The following is a 15,797-nucleotide window of genomic DNA, read 5'->3' on the forward strand; positions in this document are numbered from 1 at the left end:
TGGTGTGGTGTTAACGCGACTACGTCGAGTGTGAACATCTTTACGGACAGTAAAATGGTCAAAAGGGGAAAAACAATCAGAACGGTAAAGTCACGAACAGTAGTGGAGTGTAAGAAGGAGTTTAACGCCTTCTCTGAGTTAGGGGAATGAAAAAGCAGACGATTTGATAGTGAAGGCCAGAGGACCGCCGTCAGAAAACTTGGTTATCCCGAAGCTTTTCGGGTAGACGCAGTCCGAGTTAAGAGCGAAGGTTACGAACGCGTATGTAACACTGTGGAACTGCGAAACGGCCGGAAGGAGGACGAAAATCCTATAGGGAGATCTGGATTTTGTGAAGACAAGGCTATTACCGAAAGGGAGCAAGGAGGAGGTCAGTATAGCTTTCGGTATCATAAGGAGACACGGCAAGGAGCAGTTCCTATGTCATGGCCCGGTTTTCGCGGCTAACAGACACCGACACTTAGGTGGGGACACAATATCAGACATAAACCAACAAAGTGGTATGGACAACAATTAGGGATTTGTAAGCAGCACGGAATTCCTGAATTAAATTTTCTTTTTCGAGGTTACTTTCTATACCCACCACCATAGGATGGGGGTATTCTAATCTAGTCACTCCGTTTGTAACACCTCGAAATATTCGTCTAAGTATATATATTCTTGATCGTCTCGACATTCTGAGTCGATCTAGCCATGGTCGTCTGTCCGTCCGTCTGTCGAAATCACGATAGCAGTCGATCGCGTAAAGCTAGCCGTTAAAAATTTTGCACAAAAACTTTATTGACGTAGGTCATTGGGGATTTCAAATGAGTCACATCAGTTCAGATTTGGATATAGCTCGCATACAAACCGATCTCCCGATTTGACTTCTTGAGCCCCTGGAAGCCGCAATTTTTGTCCGATTTGGCTGAAATTTTGCAGATAGTGTTTTGTTATAACTTCCAACAACTTTGCCAAGTACCGTTCGAATCGGTCCATAACCTGATATAGTTCCCATATAAACAGATCTCTCGATTTGACTTCTTGAGCCCTTACAAGCCGCAATTTTTGTCCGATTTGGCTAAAATTGTTCATGTAGTGTTCTGTTAAAACTTTTAATAACTGTGCTAAGTACGGTCCAAATCGGTCTATAACCTGATATAGCTCCCATATAAACCGAACTCCCGATTTTACTTCTTGAACCCCTATAGGCCGCAACTCTTTTCCAACTTGGCTGAAATTTTGCACAATGGCAACTACTTGACCTCCTACATGCGTGGTTTGAGTCGGTCTATAACTTGATATAGCTTCCATATAAACCGATTTACCGATTCTATTCTAGAGCTCCAATTGTCTAGTATTATGATTTATTAACTTTTATTTTTGGTTTCTTCTCTTTTCAGACAACGTGGCAACATCAGTGTCATTTGGTTTGTGGTTACCACTCGTGATGTAGCCGATTTCATTGTCTTCATACGTGATCGCGAGAACAATATCCTTTATCGTGAAGATTTTCCCTATAATGTGCGTACACTGGACATACCCGTGTCCATGTTTAAGGATAACTTCAATTTGTATAGGGAAATTTGTATTATTTCCAAGGATAGCAATGGTGAAACTGGAAATTGGTTCCATGCCCAATGTGATGAATTGCCACCATTGAAAGAAGAAAGGCGTTTCTTTTTCTTCCCAGCAAAACCTTCCAGAACTCGTTCGGCCTCTATGATGTGGCATGCAAATGCTGCCATAGTTATTGCTAATCTTTTACTGCTGAAGATGGTGTTATAGTCGATGCTAGTTTAAGCTCAAAACTGCCTTTCAAAAAATTGTTGATACTGCCAATTTAAATTAAGAGTTTTATTTTAAAATTTTGTTTTGTTTTCAATAAGATAAGCGAATGGTTGTAATATATATATTTTTTGTAAATATAAAAATGTTAATACTCGAGGTGATAAACAAACAACCTGAATTTGAAAGTGCAAAAATTTTTTTTTTGGGTGTAAGATTTTTCTTTAAAAAAGATGATGCTTTGCTTTGAACTCACCTTTGCCTCACATTAATTTAAAATACATGTTTTATTATTGTTATTCGTTTTTATTTTTCAGTCCACTTAACCTGAGCAACAATCAAATAATAGACAGGAAGTTATAAGACTTACATCAGTGATTCCTGCAAAGAAGAAAGAGAGATAAAGAGAAGACTAAAGTCATGTGAATCTTTTAAAAGTACAACAAGTCATACTCTTTTTATCTAAAAACATCTAATAACGCATTAAGTTCGACAGAATCTAACTTGAGATACCTACCACAATGGATATACAAAGGAATTATTGGGTTGCCCAAAAAGTAATTGCGAATTTTTTAAAAGAAAGTACATGCATTTTTAATAAAACTTAGAATGAACTTTAATCAAATAGACTTTTTTTACACTTTTTTCTAAAGCAAGCTAAAAGTAACAGCTGATAACTGACAGAAGAAAGAATGCAATTACAGAGTCACAAGCTGTGAAAAAATTTGTCAACGCCGACTATATGAAAAATCCGCAATTACTTTTTGGGCAACCCAATATTTAAGTTTCATGGAAATCGGATTAAAAATGAGCTTTCAATGATGGCGAGGGGTCTAAAACAACTTATCGCCTTAACGACAAATGCCCAAACATAAAACTGTCCAGACTGTCAAGATCCCAGATCAGTTTTAAAGGCAGCTATATCAGGATAATAACCGGTTTGAACCATATATTGGAAGTCATAGCAAAACACTTCATGCTACATTTAAGGCAAATCGGATATAAATTGCGCCCTCTAGAAGCCTAAGGAGCCAAGATCCCACATCGGTTTATATGGCAGTTATATAAGGATATGTACCGGCTTGAACCATAGTTTTCAAAACACTTTATGCTCAATTTCAGCCGAATCGGATGAGAAGTGCGCCCTCTAGTGGCTCAAGAATTCAAAGTTCAAGATCGGTTTATACTACAGCTATATGAAGCTATTTACCGACTTGAACCATACTTAGCACAGTTGTTGGAAGTCGTAACAAAACACCTTGTGCCAAATTTCAGCCAAATCGGATATAAATTGCGCCCTCTGGTGGCTCAGGAAGTCAAGATCAAAGATCGGTTTATATGGTAGCTATATCAAAACATGGACTAATATGACCCATTTACAGTCCCAACTGACCTTCACTACTAAGAAGTTTCCTCGACTCCGGACAAAATAAAAAAAGTGTTTCAAAAAAAAAAAAAAATTATTATTACATTAAAAACAAGAAAATTCAATAAAACTTAGGTTATGATCTAGAAAAATGTTATTAAAATATTGTCTTAAGAAAAAAATTCATTAAAATTTTGTCTTTAGAACAAATTTCATTGAAATTATGTCATTACCCAGCAAAAACTCTCATTACCAAATAACCAAAAAGGTAAGCTCATTCAAAAACTAATAACTACTTATTTCTGGGCATCGTCTCTAATTACTTTTACATGGCCATGTCCTAGGAGGAACGTCCTTCCGTACAATCATAATAATAGTTCAAAAATAAGTAAAAGTGTGCTAAGTTCGGCCGGGCCGAATCTTATATACTCTTCACCATGGATCGCATTTGTCGAGTTCTCGAGAAAATTTGCTCTGTTATTATAGCAATATCAAGATATGGTCCGGTTTGGACCACAATTAAATTATATATTGGAGACCTGTGTAAAATGTCAGCCAATTCGAATAAGAATTGCGCCCTTTGGGGGCTCAAGAAGTAAAATAGAGAGATCGATTTATATGAGAGCTGTATCGGGCTATAGACCGATTCAGACCATAATAAACACGTATGTTGATGATCAAGAGAGGATCCGTCGTACAAAATTTCAGGCAAATCGGATAATAATTGGGAGCTCTAGAGGCTCAAGAAGTCAAGATCCCAGATCGGTTAATAGGGGAGCTGTATCAGGTTATGAACCGATTTGAACCTTATTTGACACAGTTGTTGAGAGTAAAAATAAAATACGTCATGAAAAATTTCAGCTAAATCGGATAGGAATTGCACCCTCTAAGAGCTCAAGAAGTCAAGTCCCCAGATCGGTTTATATCTCATTCCAATCGGAAAAGAATTGCGCACTCTAGAGGTCAAGACCCAAGATCGGTTTATATGGCAGCTATATCAGATTATGGACCGATTTGAACCATACTTGGCCCAGTTGTTGGATATCATAACAAAACACGTCGTGCAAAAATTCATTCCAATCGGATAAGAATTGCGCACTCTAGAGGCTCAAGAAGTCAAGACCCAAGATTGGTTTATATGGCAGCTATATCAGGTTATGGACCGATATGGCCCATTTACAATACCAACCGACCTACACTAATAAGAAGTATTTGTGCAAAATTTCAAGCGGCTAGCTTTACTCCTTCGAAAGTTAGCGTGCTTCGACAGACAGACTGACGGACATGGCTAGATCGACATAAAATGCCACGACGATCAAGAATATATATATTTTATGGGGTCTCAGACGAATATTTCGAGTAGTTATAAACAGAATGACGAAATTATGGTGGAGGGTATAATAAGTACCAATGCCTAAGCATACAAGTTGTCAAAAAATAATGACATATTATGTAGTTGAACATTGCTAAAAAATAACTACTAAGGCTTAAACATGTTCTCGTCTTTCCCCACCACCAAGTTCACAATTTTCATCGCAGCCGAGAATTGAATCAAGAACTTTCCGTTTTCAAAGCAGACGCTCTAGCAGTCATCCACTATTGTTTGAATAATACACTATTTCCTCTTTTTATACCCTACACCACTACTGTGGTACAGGGTATTATAACTTAGTGAATTAGTTTGTAGCACCCAAAAGGAAGAGAGATAGAGCCATTGATAAGTATACCGATCGAATCAGAATTACATTCTGATTCGATTTAGCTATGTCCGTCTGTCTGTCTGTCCGTTTGTCTGTACGTCCGTCTGTTCATGTTTATTTGTGTACAAAGTACAGGTCGCAGTTTTCATCCGACCGTCTTCAAATTTGGTACAGGCATGTTTATCGGCCTAGAGATCAGATCTGGATATAGCTCCCATATATTTATATGTTCGACCGATTTTCAGTAATAATGCAATAAAATGGTCATTTGTTAACCGATTCTCTCGAAATTTGGCAATAAGGATTTTTTTTTACGACTCTCGACATTATTGGTGAATCTCATGGAAATCGGTTCAGATTTAGATATAGCTCTCATATATATATATCGCCTGATTTTCACTCCTAGAGCCCTGCAAGCATATTTATTGACCAATCTTGCCAAAATAGGGCATAACGCGTTCCTCGAGGACTACTACAATATACATAGAGTTTGGTCAAAATCGGTTCAGATTTAGATATAGCTCTCATATATATATATCGCCCGATTTTCACTCCTAGAGCCCCTGCAAGCACATTTATTGACCAATCTTGCCAAAATATGGGACAACGCTTTCCTCGTCTACTACCAAAATATACATAGAGTTTGGTCAAAAATGGTTCAGATTTAGATATAGCTCCCATATATATATATGTTCGTCCGATTTTCAGTAATAATACAATAAAATGGTCATTTGTGAACTGGTTTTCTCGAAATTTGGCAGGAGGGATTTTCTCTTGACTCTTAATATTACTGGTGAATTTCATGGAAATAAGTTCATATTTAGATATAGCTCTCATATATATATATCGCCCGATTATAACTTCTAGAGTCACAGCAAGCGCCTTTATTGACCCATCTTGTCAAAACTTTGCAAAACGTTTTCCTCGACGACTACTACATTATCTGAGAAGTTTTTCTCGAAGTCGGTTCACAAGTAAATATAGCTCCCATATATATGTTCGTCAGATTTTGGGTAATTTGCCATCATGTTTTTATTTGTCAACCGTAGTTTTTACAGTTTGAACATATTTGCTCGGCGAGGTCCATCAGAATTTGTTCAGAATTGGATATAGGTCCCACATTGTATTTATAGGGTGGGTGTAGGGTATTATACAGTCGGCACAGCCCGACTTTTGCCGTTCCTTACTGGTTTTAATATTAGCTAACAACACAAGAAAAACTTAAATTCTATTTCATCAATATGACCATGCCTTTGTGTTTCGATCTAGCCATGTTCGTACGTCCGTCCGTCTGTCAAAATCACGATAGAGGTCAAACGCGTAAAGCTAGCCGCTTGAAATTTTGCACAGATACTTAATATTGATGTAGGTCGTTGGGGATGGCAAAGGGGCCATATCGGTACAGAATTGAATATAGTTCCCATATAAACCGATCTCCTGATTTGACTTTTTGAGTTTTTACAAGCCGCAATTTTTGTCCGATATGGCTGAAATTTTGCATGTGGTATTCCATTTTGACTTCGAACATCTGTGCCAAGTATGGTCCAAATCAGTCTATAACCTGAAGATCTCCCAATTTGACTTCTTTAGCCCTTAAAAGCCGCAATATTTTTCCGATTTGGCTGAAATTTTGCATGTGGTATTTTGTTATAACTTCCAACAACTGTGCCAAGTACGGTTCAAATCAAATCTATAACCTGATATAGCTCCCATATGAACCGATCTCCCGATTTGAGTTCTTGAGTCCTTACAAGCCGCAATTTTTGCCCGACTTAGTTGAAATTTTTCATGTAGTGTTTCATTATGACTTCAAAGAACAGTGCCAAGTATGGTCCAAATCGGTCTATAACTTGATATAGCTTCCATATAAACCGATCTCCCGATTTGACTTCTTGGCCGCTACCAATCAGTCTATAACCTGATATACCTGCCATAAAAACCGGTTTCTCGATCATCCTTGTTCGGTTCCTAGAATTTTAATTTTTGATGATTTGATAGAAGTTTGGTATGTAGAATAAAATTATGCCTTCTACTTAATTTTTATACCCACCACCGAAGTATGGGGGTATATTCATTTTGTCATTCCGTTTGCAACACATCGAAATATCCATTTCCGACCCTATAAAGTATATATATTCTTGATCAGCGTAAAAATCTAAGACGATCTAGTCATGTCCGTCCGTCTGCCCGTCTGTGTTTTGAAATCACGTTACAGTCTTAAAAAATAGAGATATTGAGATGAAACTTTGCACAGATTCTTTTTTTGTCCATAAGCAGGTTAAGTTCGGAGATGGGCTATATAGGACTATATCTTGATATAGCCCCCATATTGACCGATCAGCCGATTTAGGGTCTTAAGCTCATAAGAGTCACATTTATTGTCCGATTTTGCTGAAATTTAGGACAGTGAGTTGTGTTAGGCCCTTCGATATCCCTCTTTAATTTGGCTCAGATCGCTCCAGGTTTGGATAAAGCTGCCTTATAGACCGATCCGCCGATTGAAGGTCTTAGGCCTATAAAAGCCACATTTATAATCCGATTTTGCTGAAATTAGGAACAGTGCGTTGTCTTAGGCTCTTCGACATCCTTCGTCAATTTGGCCCAGATCGGTCAAGATTTGGTTATAGCTGCCATATAGACCGATCCACCGATTTAGGGTCTTAGGCCCATAAAAGACACATTTATTATCCGATTTTACTGAAATTTAGGACAGTGAGTTGTGTTAGGCCCTTTGACATCCCTCCTCAATTTGTTTCAGATTGGTTCAGATTTGGATAAAGCTGCCATATAGACCGATCCGCCGATTTAGGGTCTTAGGTCCGCAAAAGCCACATTTATTATACGATTTTGCTGAAATTCGGGACAGGGAGTTGTGTTAGTCCCTTCAACACCCTTCTTCAATTTGGCCCAGTTCCGTTCAGATTTGGATATAGCTGCCATATAGACCTATCCGCCGATTTAGGGTCTTAGGCCCATAAAAGCCACATTTATTATCCGATTTTGCTGAAATTTGGGACAGTGAGTTGTGTTTGGTTCTTCGATATCCCTTTTCAATTTGGCTCAGATCGGTCCAGATTTGGATATAGCTGCCATATAGACCGATCATCCGATTTAGGGTCTAAGTCCCATAAAAGCCACATTTATTATCCGATTTTGCTGAAATTTGGGACAGTGAGTTGTGTTTGGCCCTTCGACATCCTCCGTGAATTTGGCTCAGATGGCTCCAGATTTGGATATAGCTGCCATATAGACCGATTTCTCGATTTAAGGTTTTGGGCTCATAAAAGGAGCATTTATTGTCCGATGTCGCCGAAATTCGGAACAGTGAGTTAAGTTAAGCACCTTGACATACTTCCGCAATATGGCACAGATCGGTCCAGATTTGGATAAAGCTGCCATATATACCGATCTCTCGGTTTTAGGTTTTGGGGTCATAAATGGCGCATTTATTGTCCGATGTTGCTGAAATTTGAGACAGTGAGTATAGTTAGGCTCTTCGACGTTCTTCTTCAATTTGGCCCAGATCGGTTTAGATTTGAATATAGCTGCCATATAGACCGATCTCTCGATGTAAGGTTTTGGGCCCATAAAAGGCGCATTTATTGTTCGATATCGCCGATATTTGACACAGTGATTAATGTTAGGCTCTTCGACATCCGTGTCGTATATGGTTCAGATTGGTTTATATTTAGACATAGGTACTGTACTTATTAGTACTTGGTCCAATTTGGAACATATTTCGATATAACTGCTATGGAATTTTCACAGGGTATTGATGAAAGGTAGTTTACATATATACCCGAGGTGGTGGGTATCCAAAGTTCGGCCCGGCCGACCTTAACGCCTTTTTACATGCGTTGCATTTCTAATATAAGTTTAAGCTAAGAATATAAGCCAAACTATTTATCTATGGCAGCAATAATCATCACATGCCCAAAGCCCTCACTTACCTTAAAGATTTGGAGGCCGTTTTCGTTGACTTATATGGCAGCTGGCATTGAAATACAATTTTTGTTTTATATTTTGAATTTAGCTATTATTTGATTTTATTTCTGAGTTTATTAAAGTTCTCTCATGCATCACTTCAATTCAATCCACAATCCATTTTCATAATACTTGCTATGGACTTTTATCTATTGTTATACTAAAAATGTTTAATAACTTGCCAAAAAATAACAATTAAAAGTGTTTTAAATTAGCCGCTTAAATTAAACACCATTAAATATACACTCAAATACAAATAATGAAGACTAATAATGATAATAATAATTTGACCATTACTAATGGCGGTTGGCTTATATGAATTTGTTTTGGGTTTTTTATTTCTTCTGCAAGGCTATTTATATGGGGATTTAATTAATTAGATATTTTTATCGATGTCAAAAAAGAAAATTCATTTGCATTGTGAATGTGTTGTTTGGTTTAGTTTTTGTTGGTGTCTTCTATTTTTATCTGTTTAATGCAGATATCGTGTCGAATTGAAGTTAATTGGGTGTATTTCATGGAAAATCTATGTATGATTGTAATAAAAAAGGACTGGCATTGAATGTATTGCTGTATTGATTTAATATACAACAAACGAATATTTAATCTGACAAAGGCTATAGCGTTGCCACATACATACAAACATACCTACATATGTCAACATCATTATCTCGAAATTATTAAAAGCTTTCAGCTTTAAAGCCAATTTGTGAAACATTTTTATCATGTCAGAGGAAATCAGCTTGAAACTACTTTACATAATTGAATATTTAATGCACTTGATGTAATTAATCGATAGACAAACATTTAGGGAGATGCATTTGCTAAATTTTAGCCAATAATTAATAAATGAGTTTGAGTTTGTTGTTGGGTTATTAAAGAGCTAGAGAATGAATAAGTCTTACAACATTAAAAACTTTAGCTCTAAATCTGGCATGAAGAGCAAAAACATGTTTCGGAGGTTATATTCCCTTTGTCGATGCTGTTGATATTCATGAGACTTTCAATCATGAAAAACTTTACGATGAGCTGTCGCCCAATTATACCTTTTAGACTCAGCTGTATCAATTGTTTGGTCTAACAATATTTTTTTACTTAATCTATTATATAAAAACTAGCATACCGGAGGTCTGTTTCGCTACCCCCGTTTTTGTTACCCCCGTTTTTGTTACCCCCTTTTTAGTGTAGGACTTCCAAGTTACTCAGTTTATAAGATTATGAAGTTTAGTAATAATAATGTACAAAATTTCAGTAATCTGTCCCCTTCTGCAAAGAAAGTACCCAATTTTGAGCGCTTGAGCTCAATTCGTAAAGAACATACCTAAAATCGCACCTAAAATCGCAAAATATTTACTGACAAGGTGTACCCGTATCCTTATTTTGAGTGAATTAAATTACATTTAGGTTATGTTGAAAAGAGGGTGCAGGACGCGAAAGCCGAGCAATGACAAAGGAAATGCTCCAACATCTCATCATCTTCCCCGCATGTCCTACACATGCTAATACTTGCCGCACCGATTTTACATAAGTGAGCTTGGAGTCCTATGTGTCCCGTCATGATACCAATAGCTATACTGACCTCCTTCTTACTTCCTTTCAGTAATAGCCTCGTCTTCTCATGATCTGGATCCCTCCATAGGATTTTCACCGTCCTACTGACCGTTTCGCTGTTCCACAATATTGCATGCGCATTCGTCGCCCACTCCCTTAACTCGGACTGCGTCGATCCGAAAGGCTTCGGGTTAACCAATTTTATTGTCGGCAGTCCTCTGGCCTTTACCGCCAAATCGTCTGCCCCTTGATTTGGGCAAACGATGCGGATTTTGCCATCCTCAGAGAAGGCGTTAATCTCCTTCTTACACTGCAAGACTGTTCGTGACCTTACCGTCCTGGTTGTTATTGCCCGTATGGCAATTTTACTGTCGGTAAAGATGTTCAGACTCAACGTCCTCGCGTTAGCAGCACACCACCTCACGCATTCCGTGATCGCCCGGATCTCCGCCTGCAGGTCAGGCAGTCTAAAACAGATGTCAGTCCCTGGGTTTTCAATGTAAACCCTCAGTAAATCCCATCCGTGTAACATGATCTTTCAGATGGATCAAAGCTAGAGGACAGAGTGGTCCTGGGGGTGTACATTGAAAACCCAGGGACTGAGATCTGATTTAGACTGCCTGACCATAATAGTAATGTACATTTAGTTGTGAATAGATTATTTAGTCACCCATTATATTTTTCCTAGTTGTAACTGCATGTCAAATTTCAGCCCTCTAGCTCCATCTGTAAAGCAAGTACTAAATGTACCAATTTTGGTACCAAAATGCATGAATTTTTAATAGATCATCTAGTCACTTCTAGTTCCATCTATAAAGAAAGTACCAAATGGTACCAATTTTGGTAAATAGAACATTTAGCCATAACGCTGTATCTATATACCAAGTTTCAGACCTCCAGCTCAATCTGAACGGAAAGTACCAAATGATACTAAAATGAATGAATTTTTAATAGAAATTAATTCACCCATCATATATTTCTTAGTTGTACCTATATGCCAAATTTCAGACCTCAAGCTCCATCTGAACAGAAAGTACAAAATGGTACCAATTTTGGTACCAAAATGCATGAATTTTGAACAGAGCATTTAGTCATCCACCATTTATTTCTTAGCTGTACCTACATGCTGAATTTAGGACCTGTAGCTCCATCTATAAGAACAGCACCAAAGTACCAATTTTAGTACCAAAATGTTGAAATTGTGAAAAAAGTCGCCAATCATATATTTCTAAGTTTTACCTACAGACCTCTGGCTTCATCAGAACAGAAAGAACCAAATGGTACCAATATTGGTACCAAAACATATGAATTGCAAAACATCATAGTCACCCATCATATTTTTCTAGTTGTACTTGCATGTTAAATTTCAGACCTCTAGCTTCATCTGTAAAGAAAGTACCAAATGGTACCGATTTTGGTTCTAAAATGTACGCACTTTGAATAGATTATTAATCACCTATCATATATTTCCTAGTTGTACCTACATGCCAAATTTCTACCGTCCATCTGAAAGAAAGTTCCAAATGGTACCAATTTCGGTACTAAACGTGCGTTTTCTCTCATTACCAGTATAATTTTGCATACCCTCCACCATAGGATGGGGGTATACTAATTTCGACATTCTGTTTGTAACTACTGGAAATATTCGTCTGAGACCCCATAAAGTATATATATTCTTGATCGTCGCGACATTTTATGTCGATCTAGCCATGTCCGTCCGTCTGTCTGTCGAAAGCACGCTAACTCCGAAGGAGTAAAGCTAGCCGCTTGAAATTTTGCACAAATACTTCTTATTAGTGTAGGTCGGTTGGTATTGTAAATGGGCCATAACGGTTCATGTTTTGATATAGCTGCCATATAAACCTATCTTGGGTCTTGACTTCTTGAGCCTCTAAGTGTGCAATTCTTATCCGATTGGAATGAAATTTTGCACGACGTGTTTTGGTATGATATCCAACAACTGTGCCAAGTATGGTTCAAATCGGTTTATAACCTGATATAGCTGCCATATAAACCGATCTTGGGTCTTGACTTTTTGAGCCTCCAGAGTGCGCAATTCTTATCCGATTGGAATGAAATTTTGCTCGACGTGTTTTATTATGATATCCAATAACTGTGCCAAGTATAGTTCAAATCGGTCTATAACCTGATATAGCTGCCATATAATCCGATCTTGGGTCTTGACTTCTTGAGGATCTAGAGTGCGCCATTTTTATCCGATTGGAATGAAATTTTGCTCGACGTGTTTTATTATGATATCCAACAACTGTGCCAAGTATGGTTCAAATCGGTGCATAACCTGATGTAGCTGTCATATAAACACATCTGGGGACTTGACTTCTTGAGGCTCTAGAGTGCGCATTTTTTATCCGATTTGCCTGAAATTTTGTGCGACGGATTCCCTCATGTCCATCAATATACGTGTTTTTTGTGGTCTGAATCGGTCTATAACCCGATACAGCTCCCATATAAATCGATCTCTCTATTTTACTTCTTGAGCCCCTAAAGGGCGTAATTCTTATTCGAATTAGCTGACATTTTACACAGGTCTCCAACATATAATTTAATTGTGGTCCAAACCGGACCATAATAGCAAAGCAATATATATCCTTTTGTTGCCTAAGAAGAAATGCCGGGAAGAGAACTCGACAAATGCGATCCATGGTGGAGGGTATATAAGATTCGGCCCGGCCGAACTTAGCACGCTTTTACTTGTTCTTTTTACCCTCATCCTTTTGCATAAAGATTACATGCATATTTCTTAATTTTATGTGTTTTAAATACTCTCCTATAGCTCTTAAAAAATTTTCACACCATAGACTGATAAAGCTGGGTCTAAAAGGGTTCGGCTATAAAGGGACCCACTTTATTAATCAGAGAAAATTCGAGTGGGATATCCCTCTTTGTTATGAGAGAACTTTCCTTGTCTTGATTTTATCGACTTGTCTTCATTATTCACTAGGCATTCAGGTCTTTCATTCCAAAGCAAATACCTCACTATAACTTATCTTGCTTTAGTGCTGCAAACATTAAATTCAAATTTTCTTTTCAACTTCTTTAAAACGAATCTTTAATGGATTTCCAGCACATTCTAAGAGTTTCGCACAAGTTATTGTTAAACATTTTCGAAACGAAATCAAATCGCTTTGAATAGTTTTCACTTTCAACGAAAGGTAAATGTTGTGGCCTAAACTCTATGAATTGGAAAATAATTTCTTGAGTTGCCCCACAAAACTTGCACAAGGCACAAAGCTTAAGCTGACCTAGTCCACGGTGCCTAAAGTGTTATAACATTTATTTCAACACAATTACACTTTGATAATAGTGTTGATGACGCAGTCAGTGGTGGTGGTGGTGGTGGTGTTGATAATGGGAATAAGCATGGGGATGATGATGATGATTTTTTGATCCATTTTATTTATGAGTCCATGTCTTTCATTTTGATTAATGATGCATATCACAACAATAAATGTTGATGGCGTGGCAAAACGTAGCGTATGTATGTATGTGTGTACGTTTGTACCAGCAACCATTCAATATTTTCATAACAGAGAAAAGTTTATGAATAAATAAAAGCTGAGAGTAAAAACTTTCCAATTTTTCACAATCTATGTTAATGTGTCAAGGGCCGGTGGTGGGCCGGTGAATTTTTGTGCTGCTGTTGTTGTTAAATTATATGTTAATTTCCTTGGAGCGGGTGTTGTGTGTGTTTGTTGGTCTTTACAAACTAAATGATACAGTTATATTGTCAACTGAAATGCAAAAGAACGTAACAGATGAAATTTCTAAAGAAAATTGTCTTTAAAGACAAAAATTCCATAAAAATCATATTAAAGAAAAAAATTTCTATGCATTTTCCGTAAGGACGATATTTCAACCTACTTAAAAAAAACCAAAAACCAAATTCTTCAAAGAAAAAATTTCAATGAAATTTTCTTATGACACAGAGATTTATTTATTTTCTCTAACGACCAAATTTTTGGAAATCTTATATATAAAATTGAATTTGTGTTTGTTTGTTTGTCGGTTTGTTTGTATGTTCCGTATAGACTCAAAAACGGCTGAACCGTTTACCTTGAAACTTTCACAGATTGTGTAGGTTGGTCTGGAAGAAAACATAGACTATATAATTTTTTGATATCGGAAGGGGACGGATCCTCCTCCTTACCACAAAAGTACTACCCAAAAATAAAAGTGGACCGACCGAGACAATATGGGACTCAAATGAAACGTATTCAGGAGTAGAGTACGAATTTCCTATTAAAAACTGGGTAAAAGTAAATGGGGGCCGCCCCAACCCCAAAAGCTCCTTAAATAGGTTTTTGGACGACCATGACAATTTGGGACTCAAATGAAAGGTATTCGTGAGTAGATTGAGAATATGGTCAGGAAGGAGAAATAGTTTTTTTATAATTTGTTGATTTCGATAGAGGGCGGATCCTCCCCCTTTACTCAAAAACACTCCCTCTAAACTGAACTTCATTTCTGATTATGGCAATATGGAGCTCAAATCATAGGCGGACATAGGCACGAATTCGATATACACATTCAAGGAGAAGTGTCCCTACCCTAAAAATATATTAGAAAGTTAAGGAAGGCACAGTGGAGCGGGCCCGGTTCGGCTAGTATTCTATAAAGACAATATCAAAGAAATTGTCTTCAAAGTCAAAATTTGATTAAAAATTTCTGCAATATAAATTTTCAATGAAATTTTCTTTAAAGACAAAATTTCTACAAAATTTCCTCTCAGGATAAAGTTTTCACTGAAGAAAAAATTTCAACAAAGTTTTTTTGAAAAAATTTTATCTAAGGAAAATGCCTTCAGAGCATCATATGCCTGGTTCGAGATCATATTCAATGCTTTCTATTCAAAGAATAGCATATCAAAGAACTTATAAAAGTTTAGCTAGTGTGTGCTGTTATTCAAAACACTTTTACTGGCCTGGTGAATCGCGATTTCTGATAACCATGTATCTTCACTAACACCATAACAAATTTTACTTTTAATTTGATTATCTTGTTAAGTTTGGTTTGAAATAAACACCACATAATAAAAATGCTAATGACTTGTTTTTCCATTTGCCTGTCTTAGTTATCGACCCTCGTCATATCCTAACTTTAATTCCCTACCTCGTACTTGTTTACAACACTTGAGTAAAATAGTTCGTCAACTACAATCCGTACGATGGAAGCAACAAATATCAGAGCAAGTGGATATGATGATCATGGAAAAGTGAATACCCATAGAGTGTTGCAGAGTTTGTTAAAATTTTTGGGAAAATAATGCAAAAACAACATACCTGACTGACTGACAACAACAATTACCATCGCAAGTGTTGATGACGACTACAACGTTGAATATGAGTGGGGACCAAGCAGCACACAAAACAGACACACATCGCTGGTTTCAAGACTTTGTCAGCAGAGCG

At 37.2% G+C, this 15,797-nt stretch overlaps 1 protein-coding gene across 1 annotated transcript in view; it reads left to right on the forward strand.

Annotated features, from left to right (window-relative positions):
• Nucleotides 1-2,130, forward strand: part of LOC106089117 (protein artichoke) — a 29,664-nt gene extending 27,534 nt beyond the window's left edge. Inside the window, exon 12 of the mRNA XM_059370162.1 lies at nucleotides 1,383-2,130. Within this exon, the coding sequence (XP_059226145.1) occupies nucleotides 1,383-1,767 (385 nt within the window). The 3' untranslated portion in view covers nucleotides 1,768-2,130. The remainder of the gene's footprint in view (nucleotides 1-1,382) is intronic.
• The last annotated feature ends 13,667 nt before the right edge of the window (nucleotides 2,131-15,797 follow it).

Source organism: Stomoxys calcitrans, chromosome 5 (genome assembly GCF_963082655.1).
Source record: "Stomoxys calcitrans chromosome 5, idStoCalc2.1, whole genome shotgun sequence".
NCBI lineage: Eukaryota > Metazoa > Arthropoda > Insecta > Diptera > Muscidae > Stomoxys > Stomoxys calcitrans.